Source organism: Ruditapes philippinarum, unplaced genomic scaffold, assembly GCF_026571515.1.
Source record: "Ruditapes philippinarum isolate M1 unplaced genomic scaffold, ASM2657151v2 ctg1048_1_1_1_1, whole genome shotgun sequence".
Taxonomy (NCBI): Eukaryota; Metazoa; Mollusca; class Bivalvia; order Venerida; family Veneridae; genus Ruditapes; species Ruditapes philippinarum.
The window spans coordinates 117,447-139,834 of NW_026858880.1; the positions used below are offsets into that span (position 1 = coordinate 117,447).

At 34.9% G+C, this 22,388-nt stretch overlaps 1 protein-coding gene across 4 annotated transcripts in view; it reads left to right on the forward strand.

Moving 5' to 3' along the window:
• Positions 1-22,388, forward strand: part of LOC132754561 (telomere-associated protein RIF1-like) — a 55,600-nt gene that overhangs the window by 31,701 nt on the left and 1,511 nt on the right. For 2 of the 4 annotated variants that reach the window (XM_060745207.1, XM_060745208.1), the window contains exons 15-30: positions 161-415; positions 3,566-3,667; positions 4,044-4,193; positions 4,649-4,745; positions 5,070-5,197; positions 5,557-5,751; positions 6,601-6,803; positions 7,513-7,789; positions 8,482-8,561; positions 11,252-11,338; positions 11,948-12,035; positions 14,539-18,201; positions 18,472-18,555; positions 19,498-19,706; positions 20,130-20,356; positions 21,269-21,340. In XM_060745207.1, coding sequence (XP_060601190.1) covers positions 161-415; positions 3,566-3,667; positions 4,044-4,193; positions 4,649-4,745; positions 5,070-5,197; positions 5,557-5,751; positions 6,601-6,803; positions 7,513-7,789; positions 8,482-8,561; positions 11,252-11,338; positions 11,948-12,035; positions 14,539-18,201; positions 18,472-18,555; positions 19,498-19,706; positions 20,130-20,356; positions 21,269-21,340 — 5,917 coding nt within the window. The remainder of the gene's footprint in view (positions 1-160; positions 416-3,565; positions 3,668-4,043; positions 4,194-4,648; positions 4,746-5,069; positions 5,198-5,556; positions 5,752-6,600; positions 6,804-7,512; positions 7,790-8,481; positions 8,562-11,251; positions 11,339-11,947; positions 12,036-14,538; positions 18,202-18,471; positions 18,556-19,497; positions 19,707-20,129; positions 20,357-21,268; positions 21,341-22,388) is intronic. The other 2 variants (XM_060745209.1, XM_060745210.1) reach the window with 2 other exon arrangements.

The following is a 22,388-nucleotide window of genomic DNA, read 5'->3' on the forward strand; positions in this document are numbered from 1 at the left end:
TTCTATAAAAAACATTTTCAATGAATAATTAAGTGTCAATTACACTTAATTACATGAAGAAGTAATAGGATTTTGATTGAATTAAAAAATGTTCTTGTATTACTGCAGGTAAAAGTTCCAAAATCTTACAATTTTTTATTTTAAATGTTTGAACTTGCAGGGCACCCCAGCACTGTTTATCACAGGATTGTTTCTAGACCCAGCGTTGCTGGCTGACTGTTCCCAGCAAGATGCTTATCATGACCTGTTTAGCTCATTGTTAACCAATGGTACAGGTAATTCTACGAGTACTTTAGGGTTCCTACAGTCCATGATGGAGATACTGAAGGAGAACGCCAAGTATGTGGAGGAGAAGGAAACATTGTGGAGATTGTGGAGTGCCCTTGAACATCTAGTCCTACAACATATATCTAAGGTATAATCTATATGTAATACATATTTATATAACTATTTGTGAAAGATGTGGCACATACTAAATGATCTTTCTTAAGAATTTTGGTTTTCTGTTATTAACCAGGTTTTCAAAGAAAACCGGGTTATTGTAATGCCGAAGTCAGCTGGCAGGCGGGCGTCTACTTTTCATTCCGCTCAATAACTTGAGTGTACTTGGCCTATTGACACCAAACTTTGTGTGTGGTTAGCTTTTATCAAGAGGCAGCTTGGGATTGCTACCAAGGTGTCTGTGATCAAGGTCACTGTTACTAAAAATAGAAATTCAGTTTCCGCTCAATAACATTGGTTTGTTTAGGCCTAATGACACCAATCTTGGTGTAGGGGTAGCTTATATCAATAGGCAGCTTGATATTGCTACGCAATTCTCTGTTCAAGTCAAGGTCAGTGTTGCTAAAAATAGAAATTTAAGTTTTTGCTCAATAACTTCAGTTTGCTTAGACATATTGATACAAAACTTAGTATATGGGTACCTTATAGCACGGATTTATATTACAGAGATCGGACACTCCCAGTTAACCCTATATAAATGCTTAAATATCTTGTCGTGCACCCAATAAAGGTTCATCGATCGATAATTTATCGGCGCTAAGCGAAAATGCCCGTTCGCAACGGATACCTACTTTACAAAATACCATATAGCTTTTCCATTTATTATCCGATTTTTGAAATTTAAAGTTTATTTTCAAGAAAAATGCTTGTTTAATTCAAATATCTAATTTATTTTTTAAAGATACAGACTATCTGTCTGCAACGACGATTAAGAAATAAACTTTACGAAATCCGCGGTAAATTTACATTTTTTATATAAAAAGCAGATATTTGAAATTTATTATTACGGTTACATAATAAATTCAATTTCAAAATAAAAAAGAAGCCAATGTAAGTTATTCACAGTTGATCAAAGATGCAATATTTAAGATTTATTTGGTTATGTAGTCAAATTAATTGACGCACAATTGTTTTACGGGTAATGTATTGCGGGCTTTACAATTCGCTCAACACGTAATGTAAATTTATTCATTTTTTCAATACAAGATATTGCTGATATTGTCAATACATGTATTGCCATGTTCATAGGATATTTAAATTTTCTTCATCATTTATATCATTATTATTTTTTTTGTAAATCTGTTTTCCAAATGTCGGTGCAGTGAAGTAGACAATCATCGTAACAGTAAAGTACTCTAGTGTGGCTGTCTCGATTCCGGCCTTTTTAATGTCACTCGTATATTTAAATTATTTCACTCGTATATTTTAATTACTATTTTTAATTGAATGCCTGTAGAAAGATATTACTGATATTTTTTAATGTAACGCTAAAAAAAACAATAAAAATCTTTACAGTTTGAGTCAGTATTATGCGAAATAAAAGTAACTGTTGTAATTTTTTACACATCGCTTAAATTTCTTTGAAGTTTAATTACTTTTGAAGGGGGTTTATTACCAGATAACAAGTGATAATTGAAACACTTTATTTTCAAACTTTCATTATCAGGTTACATGTGATAATTTCAACACTCAATCTTTAAATTAAATAGAATTTGAATGTATATATGTTGTATGTGCGCGGTCTTTAACTACAGTCCATGGAATGTGTGGTAAGAAAATGATTCTGAAGAGGATATATATAAATACAATGTAAATCTATTTTCTTTATTAACATTTATAATTGAAATTGAAAATAAACAACTTAATTTGTATAGTCCTTTCTTTGAAAAAAAAAATGAAAATAAACATATGACAAATAAATCATTTGACGTGAATTGTGAAGGATAACTATGAAAAAAATCGGTTTAAAATATATATATATATAAAACAGCTGTTCTATATGCCAATAAAAGTTTCTTCATTGCCAATCTAATGAATTCATCTATATATGAACGAATGTCTAGAATGATCTGAAAATGTATTTAATACACTAATTAGTAGAATATTTACTATATTTATACTAACATACAGGTAGATCAAATAAAACATGTACAAATCATTTGGAAATAATTCACAGAAATAAAGACACATCTCAAACATGAATTTCTTTAAAAGTATTTTAGAAATCAAGAAACATTTTTTTGCAATGCCACCATTAAACCATGTAAAAAATAATTATCTTAATCTGAATCGCGGTAATAATCTATGCTTGACGTAAAAGGGCGGCAAAGTGTAGAGAGTATGCCTAAACAATGGGCGAATATTTTTTAAATTAGGTACTTTTTAACTAAGCGTTGCAGCCTTCTATCGGCATATTTTCATATATTAATACTTTAGCTGCACAAAATAATACTGTATCTATACATTCATATGTGTATAATTTTTCACAGAGCTGCACTAACACCACATACTCTTGTGAAAATATGTCATATTTCACACTCTGAGCGTTCCGCCATCTCATTCTGTCCACCTTTATCCGATTCCGCGCATGTGCGCGACGGGACTTTAAGCTAAACGAAAGTGTCCGATCCTTGTAATTTAAATCCGTGCTTATAGTAAGAAACTACTTGGGCTAGCTGGCGTCAGCTGTTGCTAAAAATAGAAATTAGTTCTCCGCACAATAACTTGAGTTTGCTTAGACCTATTAACACCAAATTTAGTATGTAGGTAGCTTATATCAAGAGGCAACTTGGGGATAATATTTCATTCTTAATTCCTGTCACATCAATACATGGTGGTTGAAACCTGGTTTTCATTGCATTGCGGCGCTTCTTGTTTATTGTAGGCTAGTTTGAGTTTGCATATTTTAAAAAACCTTAAAAACATTAGTTTCAAGGATTTTTAGAAAAGAGGCCATTTGTCTTCTATGAAGCAGGATTTGACTGGTACAATTTTTGCTTCTTCCAGATCAAACCATTCAATATACATATAGTTAAAGCAAGCATCCAACCTTTTACACTTTTTTAAGGCAGTTTGTACAACTGACTCATATTTCAACATTTTTCTTATGCTCCCACTTAATTAGGTTTTATTTGGGGGTGGGGGGAGGGGATATATATTTATATTTACCATTGCCTGTCACTGTCTGTAAATTTACAAAATAGTGGTATGTGGGCATCAAAAAAGTGGCACATTCCAAGTTTTACTAAGAACAAACATTTATGATATGTTGTGTATTTTTCAGACCAATGAGATAAATCAAGGTGACTCACTGGAGCATGATTTTGGTTGCTCCGTTCAGACACTAATCTTTCCAGTAATACAAGATTTACACGAACTGCCACAGGTAAAATATTTTGTTTTGACTTTATTATCTATTTATACATGTTTACTTTGTTGTGAATCAATGTACATGTACTTTGTTTAACATACTCAAGTATTTGTTATAAAATATGCATATGATAATAATTTGAAAATTTTACAAAGAATTTAGCTGTTTATGTTATATACTTTAGGGTTTTAGGGTTCAATATTTTGATATCTTGAGTACATTTCTGTGTTTAAAACTGGTCACCTTTTATTTTTGTCTCTTAAATACGCCTTTGAGTTGCAAATCTGCAAGCAATGAACTGTTGATGTAAAATCTAACAGATCGGTGTGAATTTCATATATGGACTATTATCACTTTAGATAATTTAAAAAAAAGTTTGTTGTATTTTCAGACATTAGTGAAATCAATGATCAAAAGTTGGTCAGAACTTTATAAGACTGTGAATAGACTAGCAGCTATGGTGGCGAATGCCGAGGCAAACATTGTGTGTGAGGAAGTGTGTTCCCATGTGCTCGACCATTACCTCGAGAAAGACAATGTTGTATGTATATATAGTCTATTACCTATACATGTATATTGTATTTTTCAACAAATGTTTGTACCGGGTTTCCTTCACATTTCCTTTCATTTTACGAAATAAGCGTGAGTTAAACCTCAACCTTATGTCATACATGTGAACTTTTTTTCATGATCAAGTGGGAGATTTTTCTTCAAAAAGAGGGAGATTTTAGAATTTGCAATAAACAAAGAAGGAAGTTTTGACATCAAAAATAGGGAGATTTCTTTAATTTGTGAAAATACCCCTTATTTTAAGAAAAATCTTTGCAAATATGGCTGCAGAAAGTGGTAGTCTCCCGCTAAAAGTGGGAGAGTTCACATGTATGCCTTATGTTGACAATTTTAGATAATGCTAATCAGTTAAAATAATTTCAGGTGCAAAAAAAAAAATAAGATGTATATTTCTGTTCTCAACGTTTTTTTCCTGCTTATTTCTAGGAGTCAACAGAAGTTGATATGTTGGTACAGATGTGTCGTGTTGTAGTTACCTCACTGTATTTCTCCTCTGTTGGCAGTCAGCCAATGTTCAAAATGGGTAAGTTAGATACCTTAACCTGCTGAATTTCTTTTGCAAATGGAATTGTTCAGCTTCCGTATTTTAAACTTGTCAATTTAAAATTCAGGAACATCAAGATAAAAATTTAAAGTTGATAAGCCAATAGCATAGTGCGTGGTCAGACTGCTCAGCAGGTAAGGCATTATACTGGTTGGAAAATATCTGTAGGGTAAGGCTTAGAACAAAACAAATAACAAATAAAAGAACTTTTTTGTTGTCTTAATTTGTCGACATTGGCCTTTAAATTAATAATGATGTTTACTGTGAAAGTAATGCTTTGGTAATATTTTATTTATTTTACAGCAATAAGTCCAAAGAAGCTTGCTAAAAACCGACATAAACCATTGGAGAACATTCACTCTGTTGTTGCCTTACTTGGTTTGTTACAGAAGAAAGCTGTCACCCTTGTTAAAGACTCGGAAAATTTCAAGGTATTTATGGTTTTGACCTTTGATAAGTTAAGGTTATAAAGTGGGACACAAAATATTTAAGCCTTAGATCTTCGTAATTTGTTAAATTAAAGTTCAAAATTGTAATTAAAAGGTTTTATATTATTTTGACTATTACTTTTTGATATAGTAGCTTTGTTTAATTACTTTTATTAGCCAAATAATGTAGAAACAAGTAGGAAAGCTTTGTTATTTATTTAAAGAACCATTAAGCAGTTGAGTCATATTTAATTATGTTGATATTTTCTGTATGCATGAATATGATTTATTCTTATTTTATTTTGATGAGTAAAAAAATGTATTCATAACAAGTAATATTGGCATATTTTTTTCTTGTCAAGAAATCTACTGGTGTATCAATACAGACTGTTCTCAACAACTTAGTTGAAACCTTCTCCACAATCTTTGTCCATGTCACCTCTTCTAATGTGATCTCAAATCTGATTGGTAAGCTTGGTCGTCCAATAGGAGACCTGTTTGCAGATGCTCAAAGAAAGACTTCAGCAAAAGTATACAACAATTCTTTTGATACTAAGGTCAGTTGTAGATATAATTTAGATATTGATATGAGCCACGTCATGACAAAACACACGTAATGCGTTTGCGACCAGCATGGTTCCAGACCAGCCTGCACATCCCCGCAAGCGCAGGCTGATCAGGATTCATGCTGTTCGCTTACCAACTCTATTACAAGTAGAAAAACTGATAGTGAACAGCATGGATCCTGATCAGACTGCGCGGATGCGCAGGCTGGTCTGGATCCATGCTGCTCGCAAACGCACTATGTTGGTTTTGTCATGACACGGCTCTATTATTATAGGTAATGTCATTTGAAACAAAATAAGTCATTGCTATCAAAATACCATAGGCCTGTCTGAAAACACTGTTGAAAGAATCCCGAGAATATTTTAAATTCAGTCTTTAGATTTTTACTCGACATATTGAGCAAATGTGTGACATTGAAACAAAACAAGGTTGCTTTGCCAGATAAATATGCTAGATGATAAGTTACTTATTTCCTCCTGCTTTAAGTTTGATCCTTCAAATATTGATTCCAGAGTTGATTATTGAGAGGAGCTATTTGACTAACTTGTATGGAAGGAAGTTGATTCTATCCAGATACCTGCAATTACCTAATATTTTAGAATCCCTGGAATGGAATATAGTTAGATAGTTGACAATACAAATACTAGTTTGACAGAAAAATAAAATAGTAAAATATAAAGATAGAAATTTCAAACATAAGTGTTTAAAAAATACAGGTGTAAAATAAATCAGGCTGATAAAGATACAAAAATGTATTTTTTTAAAACAATTGAAAAATGTTTGATGAACATGTATTACAAAAAGTGATTGTTTATTTGTTTGTTTTTGTTTTTTAACAGTTGGAGAAGCTATGGTTAGACATGTGTACCTGTTTGCAGAGTAGATATACAGGCTTATTTGACAGTGATTTTCTGGAGAAATGTTCACCATTGTTAGAAGCCACATTCCTACATCCACGGAGACAGATTAAAAATCAAACAATGTCACTATGGACGTGTACATTTGGGAAAGCCGCCTTTCTTAGTTACCCAGAATCTTTGAAGTAAGATTTAATAATTGAAACATATTTTATGGCTTACAAAATTATGCACATAAAATCATTTATGGTACATTGTAATAAAATATTTATGGTACAATGTAATAGAATATAATATATTTTGAATTGGTGGCGTGGCCGAGTGGTAAATGCGTCAGACTAGTAATCTAAGGATTGCTGACTGCATGGGTTCAAACTCTTTCAAAGGCAAGGCGTTGTTTCCTTGAGCAAGAAACTTTACATTCATTGCTTTGTACTGGTTCGTTCCAGGAACGGATTCGAGAGTGTTTCAATAAGCTTATAGCTTCCAACACAATCAAACTAAAATAAATTTGTATAAACTAATAAAATATTCAGCAAACGGGTTGACCCACAAGTTGTCGCAACATAATAACGACTATGCTTATTGTGTTCCCTTATAGTTGGCTATTATTTAAAAATGAAAATTTTAGTAACAGTTCATTGGAAAATATATGAAAAACTGATGTCAGATGTTTCTTTGACACTGCCTGAAACTTGGACGAGTGTCTTAATTCTATCCTGGTTAATATAGTTGTAAAGTCTTGTGGTTAAAAATCAGTTATAAAAATATATAAAAAAACATGATCAAATCTGATGTAAAAATTAATTTTATTTTGTAGAAATAATATTTAAAAAAATACAGATATGAAGAGATCATACCATTTTTCACACTTAAATACTTTTTTTTCTATAGGCCAGTACTGTCAAAGGTGAAAGCCAAATCCATGATACAGTTACCTAACTGGGTGGCGACCATATCCCCAGTCATAGATGAGACCCCTATCAGTCAGATGACCCAAACACAAGCTCCTGAACCAAGGATCCCTGGCATGCCATCACCACACAAGATCCACGGTAGCTTCCTGAACAAACCAGTCTCACCGAAGCCGAGTAGGTCACCCATAAGAGCCCCACCATCTCCTGTATCAGAGAAAAAGAAAAAACTTAATCTTGACAGATTTAGTGATGGGGTAAGTAGTTTATATTTGTAAAAAAAAAAAAAAATGCATCTTTAGTCATTGTTTCCCCTCTAAATATAACAAGCATGAAGATTTCTGTCTTTTTGTTACCTTTATAAACATGAGCAGCACTTGTATTTCTTTTTAATTCCAAATTGAAAAAATCTAGGTAAATAAGAAAACTTAAACATTTATGTGTAATGATAATTTTGACTGTTTATGTGTAATGATAATTTTGACTGACATTTGTTAGAAAATATGACTGTTGTTGCTCAGATTTGATATTATTTGGTTCATCTTTGCAGTAAATGTCACATCTGATCTATTCAAAATCATGTATAATATTTTACTCTTATTCTGAAATGCAAAAAGGGAGTGTCAGACTGATGAATAAGCTTTCTGTTACTGAACTCACCGATTGCTGGGTTTTTATCATGCAACTGCCTGAGGTTACTGATTAATTAATTATAATTTGGTAACCCGATATCAAAAATAAGCTCTGCCCATTTGAATGGACTTTTTTTTTTTCAATAGCTGATATTTTCAATTTTACCTGTCAGCCTCTGAACTCTACAATTTTGTCTCGTATTCTTTAAGCTCGAATCAAGATGTCATATCTATCAGTTATATTCTGTTATTCAAAACAACTTAATTTGTATTGTTTAAAACCACTCACTTGAAATAACAATAATGATTTATTTTAGGACTTCGTATTGATTAAACATACCCCCAAGAAGAAAATGGTGCTTACTGAACATCAGAAAGAAGTTATGAAAGAAAAAAGGTAGGAACTGGACTTTTTTTTATTGATTGCTTAAAACACTTTGTGATTATTCCAGCATTTTCAAGATTTTTAGATCCCAAGAAGCCCTTTTTATACGCCCGTTTGAAAAACGGGACGTATTATGGGAACGTCCCTGGCGGGCAGGCGGGCGGGCGGCGTCCAATTTTGTCCGGAGCATATCTCCTACATGTATGGAGGAATTTTAATGAAACTTCATAGAAATGTTCACCACTATGAGGAGCAGTGTCGCGCACATGAACCAGGTCTCTAGGTCAAAGGTCAAGGTCACACTTGGAGCTCATTGAAAAATGCTTGTCCGGAGCAAAACTTCCACATGTATAGAGGGATTTCAATATTACTTGGCACAAATGTTCACCATTGTGAGGCGGAGTGTCGCGCGCAAGATTCAGGTCCTTGCGGTCAAGGTCACACATAGAGGTCAAAGTTCAGATAAAAATATGAAGATGTGTATATGGACCATTTAGTCATCATTTATTGAGGGATTGTAACACAAATGGTCATTATCAAGACTATGGCTGTGATACATATAATTTAGGTCAATATATACAAGGTCAAGGTCACTAAAGATGATGAAATATCCAGATTTTGTAAATAGAATTTAATCAAAGGGCGACAACAAAGTTATTACTTTGTTCATAAATGACTTACACAATTACTCCCCTTGATCTACTTTCACTTTCAATTCTAAAAATAGAATTTAATCAAAGGGCATAAAATAATCCTCTTTCTTGGACTTGAGTATGTTCTAAAGAATGTAACATTTATTTACACATGTTTCATTCATTGGTCAAGATTCTTAACTGTGATAACTATGGTGTTCTGTAGACTTGGTATTTGTTCATAAAGATCATACAGTAATTACCTTATCAAATGTAAATACTTTCTCATAGAAATTTAATTATATTTTAATTTTCAAGTAAATATCAGTTCAGCTCTCCTACATGTATGGAGGGATTTTCATGAAACTTCATAGAAATGTTCACCACTATAAGGAGCAGTGTCGCGCACATGAACCAGGTCTCTAGGTCAAAGGTCAAGGTCACACTTGGAGCTCATTGAAAAATGCTTGTCCGGAGCAAAAACTTCCACATGTATAGAGGGATTTCAATATTACTTGGCACAAATGTTCACCATTGTGAGGCGGAGTGTCGCGTGCAAGATTCAGGTCCTTGCGGCCAAGGTCAAGGTCACACATAGAGGTCAAAGTTTAGATAAAAATATGAAGATGTGTATAGGGACGATTTAATCATCATTTATTGAGGGATTGTAACACAAATGGTCATTATCATGACTACGGCTGTGACACATGTACTTTAGGTCAATATATGCAAGGTCAAGGTCACTAAAGATGGTGAAATATCCAGATTTTGTCTGGAGCATATCTCCTAAATGTATGGAAGAATTTTTATAATACTTTATGGAAATGTTCACCACCATGATATGTATTGCTCCATGCATGATCCAGGTCTCCAGGTCAAAGGTCAAGGTCACACTTAGAGCTCATTGAAAAACGCTTGTCCGGAGCAAAACTTCTACATTCATAGGGGGATTTCAATATAACTTGGCACAAATGTTCACCATTGTGAGGCTGAGTGTCGCACGCAAAATTCAGATCCCTGCGACCAAAGTCAATGTTACACATAGAGGTCAAAGTTCAGATTAAAATTTGAAGATGTGTATAGGGACCATTTAGTCATCATTTATTGATGGATTGTGGCACAAATGGTAACTATCATGACTACAGGTGTGACACATTTAATTTAGGTTAATATTTGCAAGGTCAAGGTCACTGGAGATGATTAAATATCCAGATGTTGTCCGGAGCATATTTTCTACATGCATGGAGGAATTTTAATGTTACTTTATAGAATTGTTCACCACCATGAGACGTAGTGCCCTGCACATGAACCAAGTCTCTAGGTCAAAGGTGAAGGTCACAGTTAGAGCTCATAGAAAAACGCTTGTCTGGAGCAAAACTTCTACATGCATAGAGGGATTTCAATATAATTTGGCACAAATGTTCATCATTGTGAGGCTGAGTGCCGTGCATAAAATTCAGGTCCCTGCGACCAAGGTCAAGGTCACACATCTTGTGCATATCTTCCCTACTGATTTGTTTTAAGGTTCATTTAACAACACAGTGCCAAGAATAAAAACTTGCTTGCTAGATAACACTTATCAATAATGCCCCCATCTCCATCTAAAGCTTTCGTAAACGGGCGTATTTTGTGACTATGGCACCCTTGTTATATAAATAAAAAAGGGAAAGGTGCCAGAGATTGAAAATCCACTTGGCCGCTCGTGATTACGAGTAGACTTTAAGAGAATTTGATGCAGGGCAAGTGGAAAAATGTTGCCTGCACATTGGATTTAGAAGCTACTCGTCCTGAAGGAGGAGTGACTAAAAAATAATTTTCGATGCCAGGGTGCATATGGAATTTTTAGAATTTCAAACTTTTACTATTGTTAAATATATTTGCCATTGACCATGGGGGCTTATAGATTTGTCCTTTAAGTTTGTCAATCTTCCAGTCAGTAGACTGACAAATCCCGAATTTAGGTTTGGTTTTAAGTTATTAGATTATTAAATGTCTTCCTGGACTTCATTTAAATATTGATAAGTAGCAGTTACAGCCATTTGTCACAATGTAATTCTACTCTGTTTCCAGTACATTGCCAGCCATGTATAATAGTTTAGAACACTCTGTAGATGCTTCTTTGATGGCAGCGCATTTTACAACTGATACTCAAATGGAGTAAGTATGCTAATAAAAGAACTTGTTCTTGTTTTCATACAAGTTAGATGATGTCTAATCAATGAGATATGAGACTCTGAAACAGTGAGATATAATGTATTGCATCAATTAGATATGAGGCTGTATTACAGTGAGATATAATATATCTCATCAGTGAGATATGAGGCTGTATAACAGTGAGATATAATGTATTGTATCAATGAGATATGGGGCTCTTAAACAGTGAGATATAATGTATTGTATCAATGAGATATGGGGCTCTTAAACAGTGAGATATAATATATTGAATCAATGACATATGTGTTTGTGACATGTCATCTGTGAGATATGTCTTTCAACGGTAAGATATAAGGCTTTTAAGCAGCGAGATATGTGGCATCCTAGCAGTATGAATATATTGTATGCTATCATTTAGATACAATGTCATCGGTGAAATATGATATCTCATTAATTATTGTTGAATCTGAAAGCATGCTTTATGTAACTTGATCGCTATAAGAACAACATATGACTGTGCTACCATGAACTCGAGAATTTTGCTGGTAATATTCAGCAATGTTTTTGTTTAAACATTTACATAAAGAAGGCCATGTTTTTTTTTTGTTTCAGTGGTACAATGAGTGAAACTCCTACACCTACATCTCAACCTTTCTCCCTGTTTGGTTCAGTTGTACCACCATCTAATCCAGGAGGAAAGGTGAACATATTTCTAAAAGTTAAAGTGATATGCTCAAATTTTGTTTTCACTGTCAAGTTGAGCTAAATAAGTAATATATTTCACAAGATTGGCTATCACAATGGAGTATTGATTATGAAAAACGTGTCTGATACAGTACAAAAACTACCTAATATAGGCTATATTATAATAAGATTGCCATACTCTTTTTAGCTCACCTGTCACAAAGTGACAGGGTGAGCTTTTGTTGATCGCTTTTCGTCCGGCGTCCGTCCGTCCGTAAACTTTTAATTTAAATGACATCTCCTCATAAACCACTAAGCCAATTTCATCCAAACTTCACAGGAATGTTCCTTTGGTGGTCACCTTTATAAATTGTTCAAAGAATTTAATTCCATGCAGAACTCTGGTTGCCATGGCAACCGAAAGAAAAAACTTTTAATATCTTCTTTTAAAAAACCATAAGAGCTAGAGCTTAGATATTGGGCATGAAACATCTTCTAGTGAGTATCTACCAAGTTTGTTCAGATAAAAGCCCTGGGGTTAAGATTGGCCCCGCCCCAGGGGGTCATTGATTTTCCCTATATGCATATAGTAAAAACTTAAAAAATCTTCTTTTAAAGAACCCAAAGAGCTAGAGCTAAGATATTTAGCATGAAACATGTTCAAATGGGTGTCTACCAAGTTTGTTCAAATAAAAGTCATGGGGTCAAAATTGGCCCCGCCCTGGGGGGTCATTGATTTTCCCTATATGCATATAGTAAAAACTTAAAAAATCTTCTTTTAAAGAATTCAAAGAGCTATGGCTAAGATATTGAGCATCAAACATGTTCTAATAGGTGTCTACCAAATTTGTTCAAATAAAAGCCAGGGCTGCCGATTTTCCGCGGATCCGCGGAAATCCGCGGATTTCGTGAGCTCCTGGGTCATTTTTGAGATCGATGTAAATTCGACAAAGACAATAAATTCATTCGTCATATTTTATACAGTACCCAGAAACTGGCACGCTTAGGCTTTTATCGTTACGTTAGCCGCCTATGGTACGTCTGTAAGCGCTTTTCTCATTGGTCATATCGAGTCTTTTCCGGCATTCTATTTTAGAATAACCAATCAAATTACAGTTTACATTGTCGCTCTTGTCTGTTGTCAAAATGTCGGATATTTGTCAAATTTAGAGTCCTGGAAATTGATTTTAGGGCATACCAAATCATCAGAACCCAGGAGCTTTCGGGGGCTTCGCCCCCTGAACCCCCACCAGGGCTCTGCCCTGGACCTGCAAAGGGGGCTTACACAGCCCCCTTGACCCCCGGCGTATTTTCCGCTGATTTTGAAATTTGCTGTTGGCAGCCCTGAAAAGCCCTGGGGTCAAAATTGGCATCGCCCCGGGGGTCATTGATTTTCCTTATATGTGTAAAGCAAAAACTTAAAAAATCTTTTTTAAAAAAACCCAAATAGCTAGAGTTAAGATATTAAGCATGAAACATCTTTAAGTGAGTGTCTACAAAGTTTTTTCGAATAAAAGCTCTGGGGTCAAAATTGGCCCCAACCCGGGGGTCATTGATTTTCATTATATGAGCCGCGCCATGACAAAACCAACATAATGGGCTTGCGACCAGCATGGATCCAGACAAGCCTGCGCATCCGCGCAGTCTGATCAGGATCCATGCTGTTCGCTATCAGTTTCTCTACTTGTAATAGAGTCGGTAAGCGAACAGCATGGATCCTGATCAGACTGCATGGATGTGCAGGCTGGTCTGGATCCATGCTGGTCGCAAACCCATTATGTTGGTTTTGTTATGACACGGCTCATATGTGTATAGCAAAAACTTAAAATCTTCTTTGAAAAAACCCAAATAGCTAGAGTTTAGATATTAAGCATGAAACATCTTCTAGTAAGTGTCTACAAAGTTTGTTCATATAAAAGCCCTGGGGTCAAAACTGGCCCAGCCCCAGGGGTGTCATTGTTTTTAACTATATGTGTATAGTAAAAACTTTAAAAAAATCTTCTTTGAAAAAGCCCAATGAGCTAGAGCTTAGATGTTTAGCATGAAACATCTTCTTATGGGTGTCTACCAAGTTTGTGCAAATAAAAGCCCTTGGGTTAAATTGGCCCTGCAACGTTGGGGGGTGGGGGTTGGGGGGGAGCCTATATACAGGTGAGCGACCTCAGGGCCATCATGGCCCTCTTGTTTTTAAGAACTGAGCATTACGATACATATTGAAAGATATTTAAAGAAATATCAATTGGTCACATGGATTATTAATTTTATTTTTCATAGTGAAATATCAAGTTTAACAAATTAACACCATTATAGCAAAATGTCGTTATTTTTATTTTTACCTGTTTGTTTTACCTGTTTGTGCTGGTTTATAACATGTGCTAAAAAGAATTGTGTGTGAACTCCTACATCATTACTATGATTGAAATATATTTGACTTGAACATGTTTGGAGTAGTAGAAAAGTAAAAAAAAGAAAAAACCTCCAAGTTAATCATTTTTTAATTCAAACTGTATTTGTTTCAGGAGAAGGAAAAGCCATTGTCAAATAAAAGACCTGTGACCAACAAACTAGAGACCATGAAAGCTGCTGAAAAAATGAGAAAAACAGAAGCAGAGAATAATTTTGACACTGATTCAGATTCCGGTTTAAGACGTTCTTCAAGATTCAGAGACCACGAGGAAAAAGAGGAAAGTTCAGATGACAAATGGACGAAGTTTCGTACCAAAAAATCAGAAACTTTTAAAGCGCCATTGAAGAAGAATAGCATGACACGAAAAACTTTGGACAATAGTTTGATTATAATTGACGATGATGATGAACCAACTGATGGTGAATTTGGAACTGAAGATGAGCCTACAGATACTGAACACTTTGGAAATGATGAGGATTCGACAGATATTGATTTTGGAACTGACGAAGTTGAAGGAAAAGAACATGAAGAACCCAGTTTCAAAGGAAAATTTAATGCAGATAATCAAGTAAATAAAGATAAAACCGCAAAAGATATAGAAAAAGAACCCGAGAGTGAGGGGAAAAATTCTGGAACAAGTGATACTGGAATGGTAAACTCAGTGCCTCAAAATGTTTTAGGTGCACTTGACTTCTTTCAATCATTATCAAGTAGATCAGGTTTATCTAAAGGTATTTTAAGCAGGGAGACATCAAAAACATCCAAAGAAAGTTCTGGACAGGAAGAGAAAGCAGGTGCTGATTTTGAACCTGATCCAAGTGAAAGTAAAGCAAATGTCTCAAAAGATACAGAGAAAGCTTCTTCAGAACCTCTCCAAAGCTGGACTAAGAAATTAAATGAACTGAATTCATCACCAAGACCAGCAAGCCCAGCAAGAAAATGGTCCTCACAAAGCTCAGCATTATCTCCAGAAAAGAAGTTTAGAAGTTCTAAATCTCCAAAAAGAATTAAAAAGAAGCCTGGTGACGAAAATGAGGAAAAAGGTGCATTGGACAAGTGGATTGTTCGATCTCCAGCAAAAAATTTTGTAGGGGATTTGAATACTGATATTGTTGTTGCAAATGTGTCTCAGACTTTGGTTGAGGAGACACAGTCTCCCACTAAATTTGCTGATAAAGGAATGAAGGGAAACGGGTTATCATCGTCTGTCATGGAAACGCCACCAAAAAATGTCCTTGAAAACATTACTGTAAGCCACTCAAATAGTAATCGGAAACTGTTTAGTTCTCAATCTAGTAATCCTGAATATAAGTTTTGTGAAGATTCAAACATAGTACCGGGTTCTCCAAACTCCAAGTCGTACAGATGTGGTACTCCAGTGCTTAAGCTGAAAAAACTTACAGATGAGGAGATCATGAGATACAGTCCATCCAGAAAGAACAAAGATGACGATGACATGCAATTTATATCTGGAATTAATGTGTCTGAATATTCTGATAAAAGTAAGAGAATGATTGATGTTGGTGATGAAGCATCAGGTGATCAAAAACAGAATCATGATGATTTCTCTGCATTCACACCTTTAGAAAAAGGATTAAAGGAGATCAAAAATGATAGTTTTTTCTGTAGTGAGCCCTCTAGTGCTGAGCAAGCAATGCTGAAATTGGACAATAATGTTAATACTGATAAAGTTTCTGAATTCTCTGGTTCAGAGAATTTATTCAGTCAAAGTGAGAAAGTTGATGATGAAAGTGAAAAAGATCATATTGCACTAAACATTGGTGATGAACTTAATAGTCAGCAGTCTCCTCCCCTCCTTTCTTGTGATGCTGAAGCAATGGATGTAAGTGAAAGTTTAAATGTGATGGAAACTAAGGAAGTAAGAAAAGGGGAGGTCACTGGTGTTGATAATACTAGTAGTGTTGTATCTCCAAATAATACACAAGCTGAAGTACCTGTTACAAGTCGTAGAGGCAGGAAAAGAAAGCAAATTACTCCAAAAAAGCTTACACCGGAAGATATTAGAAATAAACGTAAGAAAGAAGAGGTTGAGAACCAAATTGTGGTACAGAAACTTAGCAAAAGACTGAAAAATAAGAGAGATAGTGACAACGAAACCAAGAATGGTGATAAATCAAAACTGAATAAAAAGGGTAGTAGATCTCCAAAAACTGAAGTGAACACTGAAGGAAAAGATACAAAAAAGAAAAGGGGACCAAAGGGTCGTAAGAAAAATAATTCTGGTTCTCCCAACAGTGTAAGTTCAGCTGAGTCTAGTCATGAGGAGCTGGAAGTTAGTGTTCTTGAAGATATATTAGATTTGGAGGAAGACCAAAATTGTGTTAAAACATTGACTGAAATAAAGAAAGACTTGAAAAAGAATAAGAAGAAAGTTGAAAAAGTGATTAAAGGGAAAAGGGATACATTGCAAAAATCTGAAACAGTGAAGTCTGTCAGTCTTATAAGTGAAGAGACTAATGAGAAAGAAAACGTTAAGGAAAATGTTGGAGAAGGTCCTAAAGTTTCTTCTCCTGGTAATGAAAACAATGTGCATGAAGAAGATAAAAATGTAGAAAAAGATATGAACTGTAATGATAATGGGACTGTCATTGAAAACAATCCATACCAGTATGAAGACATAAGTGAATGTGAGGGTGATACACCTCAGTATGATAGTAATAAAAACTTCCCTGAAAAGAACATTTCTGTGCCCTCAATAGATAATCAAATAATGGTTAATGGATCTGAAACAGGTCTTGTTGAAACAAATGTTGAAAATCTGGATCCACCAGTTCTAGAAATGGAAGGTGCTACATTTACGGCTGTTAAACTTGGTGATGATGTAATCCCTCCAAGCATGGATTGTAAAACTGATGGAACCCAGAGTTCACCAACAGATGATCGTGCTAAAGATTATGTTACCACAATTATAGAAAGTAGTGATGAAGAAAAGGACCTTCCGGACATAGAAAAGAGGTATTATGATGAGTCTGAAAATCCATTTGATAATGTAGATTTGGTCAATGTAGCCAAAAGTACTGATGAAAAAAACATATCTTTCTCAGATGATGACGTTCCTTTAGCTGAAATGACTGTTAAAGGTAATGAGAAATGTGATGAAAAACTAAACAAGAAAAAACCGGCTGCCACAGCTTCTAAGCAAAAAACTCAGTCAAGTAAAACCAGGCTAAGATTGAATGAAAGTAAGTCGGAGACTACAGGAGGAAAACAAACTCGTAGAGTAAATTTTGGTAAGAAAATAGGAATTGATGACAAAACAGTAAATGGAAAGAAGGTGACAGAGGCAGAAATGGATGAGGAAGAAGTTCTACAGGAAGAACAAGTGTTACAGGAACAAGGAGAGAAGCCTGAAAAGCAAGCTGAAGAATTAGAACAAAATGATGATAAATTATCAAAACTTGAACAAAATGAAGATACAAATGATGAAAATTATATAGATGAAACACCAAAGAAAGGAGCTGATGTTTTGAAGTCGAATGTGGCTGCTATGATGATGATGAGGAACTCTGACAGCAAATTAGTGATTGGATCTAGAAAGCTTGAAAGGAAAAGTGGTGTGGTCAGACGAAGTATTTTGAAGCAGGCATCAGAAGAAAGGTTGACGGATGAGACCCAGTCTCCAAAGAGGACTCCGTTTCATCCAATATCAGTGAGCAGGATCTATTCACCTACTGCCTCGCCTAGTGCTAGCATTTTGAAGAAGAGGAGACTAGATGCTGAATCCTTGTCGGATACAAATTCACCGCCCATGAAGGTAAACTAAACAATAGTTCAACTACCTTGAACTACCTTTATCATTTCTAGATTAGCACATCTTTGCTTTAACCATTTACACATATGTTTTTCCATCTCTCATTTTCTTTCACCTTGGCTTGTGTATAAACTCTCAGTTAACATTTTTTTGTTATTTGATAGTTTAATAAACCTTGTCTTTAAGTTTGATCCTATCACTTGTAAAATTTCAATTTGAAATTGTTTATAAACTCAGACCTATGCCCGTGTAGATGTTAAAGTTTTATTTTAGCAAAGAAGAGTATCATTTGCAACCCCCCTGGCTGATGTGACCCGAGTAGATACAGACAGACCCCCATCTCCCCTAGTTAAAATGGTAAGGATTGTTAATCAAGTAAAGTATATACAGCTTGTTGCTTTGACAGTTTGCTAGTTGAGCCTCAACTTGGTCAAAATTTGCTTTATTTTGTTCTTAAGTTTTCTTTGAAAGCGTCCGGTGTCATGTATTGGCTTCAGATGGCTCTTCAATCTCTCTTTGGCTGCTTGGGTCGCCAATGGGCTGTTTTAGCTACATTTGGCATTCAGCCTACATTTTACTGGTTTCCCTGTCATTTCAGTTGCCATTTGACTGATTGAGACTTGACATACTTATATTTATTCCACTTCTGAAAGTGTTAGATATATACATTGAATGTTGTTGTAAATTGTTTATTAATTCATTGCTGAATAGATCTTTGATCTTTTTTGAGTATTTGTAGTTTTTCTTTTACACAAATCACTTGTTATATTATTCAACACGCTTTGGAGTACCGGTACATGTAGAATTTCACCATATTACCACACCCACATACCTTTTCATACAACAGTAATATTTTGTTAAATTTTAGATCAATGACATTGTACAATAACACAATGCCAAGGCCTTTAAGTGTTATACTGAGATTAGCATTATAGTGAGGGTCACTTTGACAGAGTGGCAGTGTACATGTAGTAGATATGTCTCTTGAACCTTATCTACTTCGTTAGAATCGCTCAAGGATATTGTATCTTGGCAGGTGTGAAAATTTTTCTAGCCATACTGAAAAAGTTTGATAGATCTATTTCTGATGTATATTTATGTCTAGAATTATGGTCCTTAGTTTGGCTTGAATCCACATCAACAGTGGGATGGGTGGAGACTCTACATCATTAAGAACTATATACTACAGTTATTATATGATGTTGCTAGTGCTGAAAATCTTGTAGTCTTAAACGTTTATTTTAATCTTCTGTGTTGATCTGTAGATTTGTATTGTTGATATCATAATATTTTTTTCAGGCTGAAACTAGTGCAACTCAGGAATCAGTTACTTTGACACAGTCTGGCAAATTTATAGGGTCACAGTCTACCCAAGGTAGTCCTAGTCAGAAAAATTATGTAAGCAGTCAAGATACACAGATCAATAATACTGACCCAGTCTGTCCAGCATTGATGGACTGTGACCAGTCTGTTGAGAAAATATTACCTCAGCTAACATCATCCATATGGTAATTATTTTCCTGTTTTTTATAAATGTATTGATAATATTGCAGCCACAGCAACTTCAAAGTCAAGATGGTGAGAGATCTTTCACACAATATGTTGTTTTGTTATGGTGTTCATGAATATGTCACAAATTATTACTGATGAAAAATCAAAAACCTTTCAGAAAGGAAGTTTTAAGCTTGACTATTTGAAGAATAGGGAGAGCTATTGTACTTTCCCTGAGTCGGCGTCACACTGGTTTTCTAGTGCAAGTTGGTGTCTCCAAAGCTACTGAAGGGAATTGGTTGAAACTTCACATGTTTTTTTTAGGGCGTAATAAGAGGTCACCAGCCTAATCCAAGGTCTATAACTAACAAACTTGATATGTAAGTGGTAGGAATATTATAGTAACATATTGTTACAATTTTGATGCCCTCTTATTTCAGGTCAAGAGGTCTGGGACAGCTTGTGAGAGCTCGTAATATTCGTACAATAGGTGACCTGTCTTCCCTTACTGAAGGAGACATTCACGGTTTACCAATACGCTCACCGAAGGTCGACACCGTGAAGAAAGTGTTGACCAAGTTTGGTAAGAACATTGGCTGTAAGAATATCGGAAGTACAAGACCTAAGAGGTCTTCAAAAACAAACCTAGATTCCCAGCTTAAATCAGGTATCTGCAACATTGATCAGAATGTTGGAAGTTTTGCATGGTGTTATATAGCCAGTCCTACCTACCACATTACAGGGATAGTTCTGATTCAAACACCTGTTGTTTTATATTAATTTTGTTTACTTCTAACTGTTGATTTTGTCAGTTGCAGTACTAACTACTGATTTTTGCTAATATTCAACAAATTATGGAAATAACATTACTTTGATACAGGTTTATTGGGAAAAAATGTACTAAATTGTTTACATATAATGATCCACAATTCCCGTGCAGCCCCAACGTTCACAACCACTTAATTTATTACTTAATGAATAGCTGCAGGAATATAACAATTATTTTATTTCTTTCTGCCAATCTTTTCCCTTTTCTAGTTGTATGAAAGTTAATTATCATAATATATAATGCACAGATGCATTCAAGGTCATGTACTTCAAGGTCATCATACATTACTAAAGCTGGAAATTTATAAAATGATAGCAAGATTATTAGGATGTTACAGAAACCTGACTGAATAAATGCTGAATTGTTAGCATACATTGAATCTATATGAGTATCAGTATCTGTAGTTTATTAATATTGTTAACCAGGACAGAATATGGAAAATTGTTCCATATAGAAATTTAGTGGTTACTTATTTCTTGAACTTATTTCTTGATAAATTTCTGTGCATCAGAAACTATGACAGATTCGCTTAAAGGTTAAAAGTAACTCTGTAAGATATATGAATCAGTTTCCCCTGACAGTTTATCAAAACATAAGTTATAAATCAGGGATGCTTATATAGGCCATTTACTGGTACATGTGACACTTCACAATTCCATTCTTTTCTATATAATAATTAGGCATCTCTGATGATTATATTGAGTGATATAAAAGATCATTTGACTTGAACTTTGTTTGGAACATTTACAGCAGAAAGCAAGCCTGAGATGAAACAAGTCGCAGAAGTTCCACCCACTACCTCTGTTGAGACAAATGATATAGGTAAGTGCTCTAGTAACATTTCAACGTTTCGAAAGTTTATTTTGTACTAAGGTCTCCAGTCCACATACAACATTTGTACAGCATAATTATAACAATAAGATGCATAGAGACCACCATGGGCAAGTGGTTTCAAGTCACCCTCACCACTGTTCATAACCCATAAGGGACTTTTGGTCTTTCATGTGAGAAAGCTATGCGTGTTGTTTATGTAAGTTTGGTGGTTCTACACAGGTGCTGGCTTGTGCCCTGAATATATACAAAGGAGCACCTGAAATCTTCCTCCACCAACAAAGCTATAAAATTGTCATATAAGCTTTAACAGTGTTGGTGTTATAAAAATCTTAATGAAATAGGATAAACATGAGCCACGCCATAACAAAACCCAATATAATGGGTTTGCGACCAGCATGGATCCAGACCAGCCTGCGCCTACGCGCAGTCTGATCAGGATCCATACTGTTCACTATCAGTTTTTAGCTCGACTTTTCTATGAAAAGGGGAGCTATCCTACTCGCCCCGGCGTCGGCGTTGGCGTCACACCTTGGTTAAGTTTTTCGTACCACCCCACTTTATTTCAGAAGTATTACAAGTATGGCTTTGAAACTTACCATACTTGTTCACCATCATAACCTCCATCTACAGACAAGAGTACATAACTCTGTCAAGGTTTTTGACAGAATTATGGCCCTTTTTTGACTTAGAAAGTGTATTGAGCTTGGTTAAGTTTTTTGTACCACCTCACTTTATTTCAAAACCATTGGAGGTATTGCTTTGAAACTGACCATACTTGTTTACCATCACGACCTTCATCAACAGACAAGAGGACATAACTCTGTCAAGGTTTTTGACAGAATTAAGCCCCTTTTTGACTTAAAAAATACATTGAATATGGGTAAAATCCACTTATTGCCTTAACCCTTTGAGATATTGCTTTGAAACTTTTAATGCTATTTCACATCATTACCCCCATCTGTACGCAAGAGAAGGTAACTCTGTCAAGGATTTGTTTTAAAAATTAAGGCCTTTTATCGACTTACAATCTTGGTTA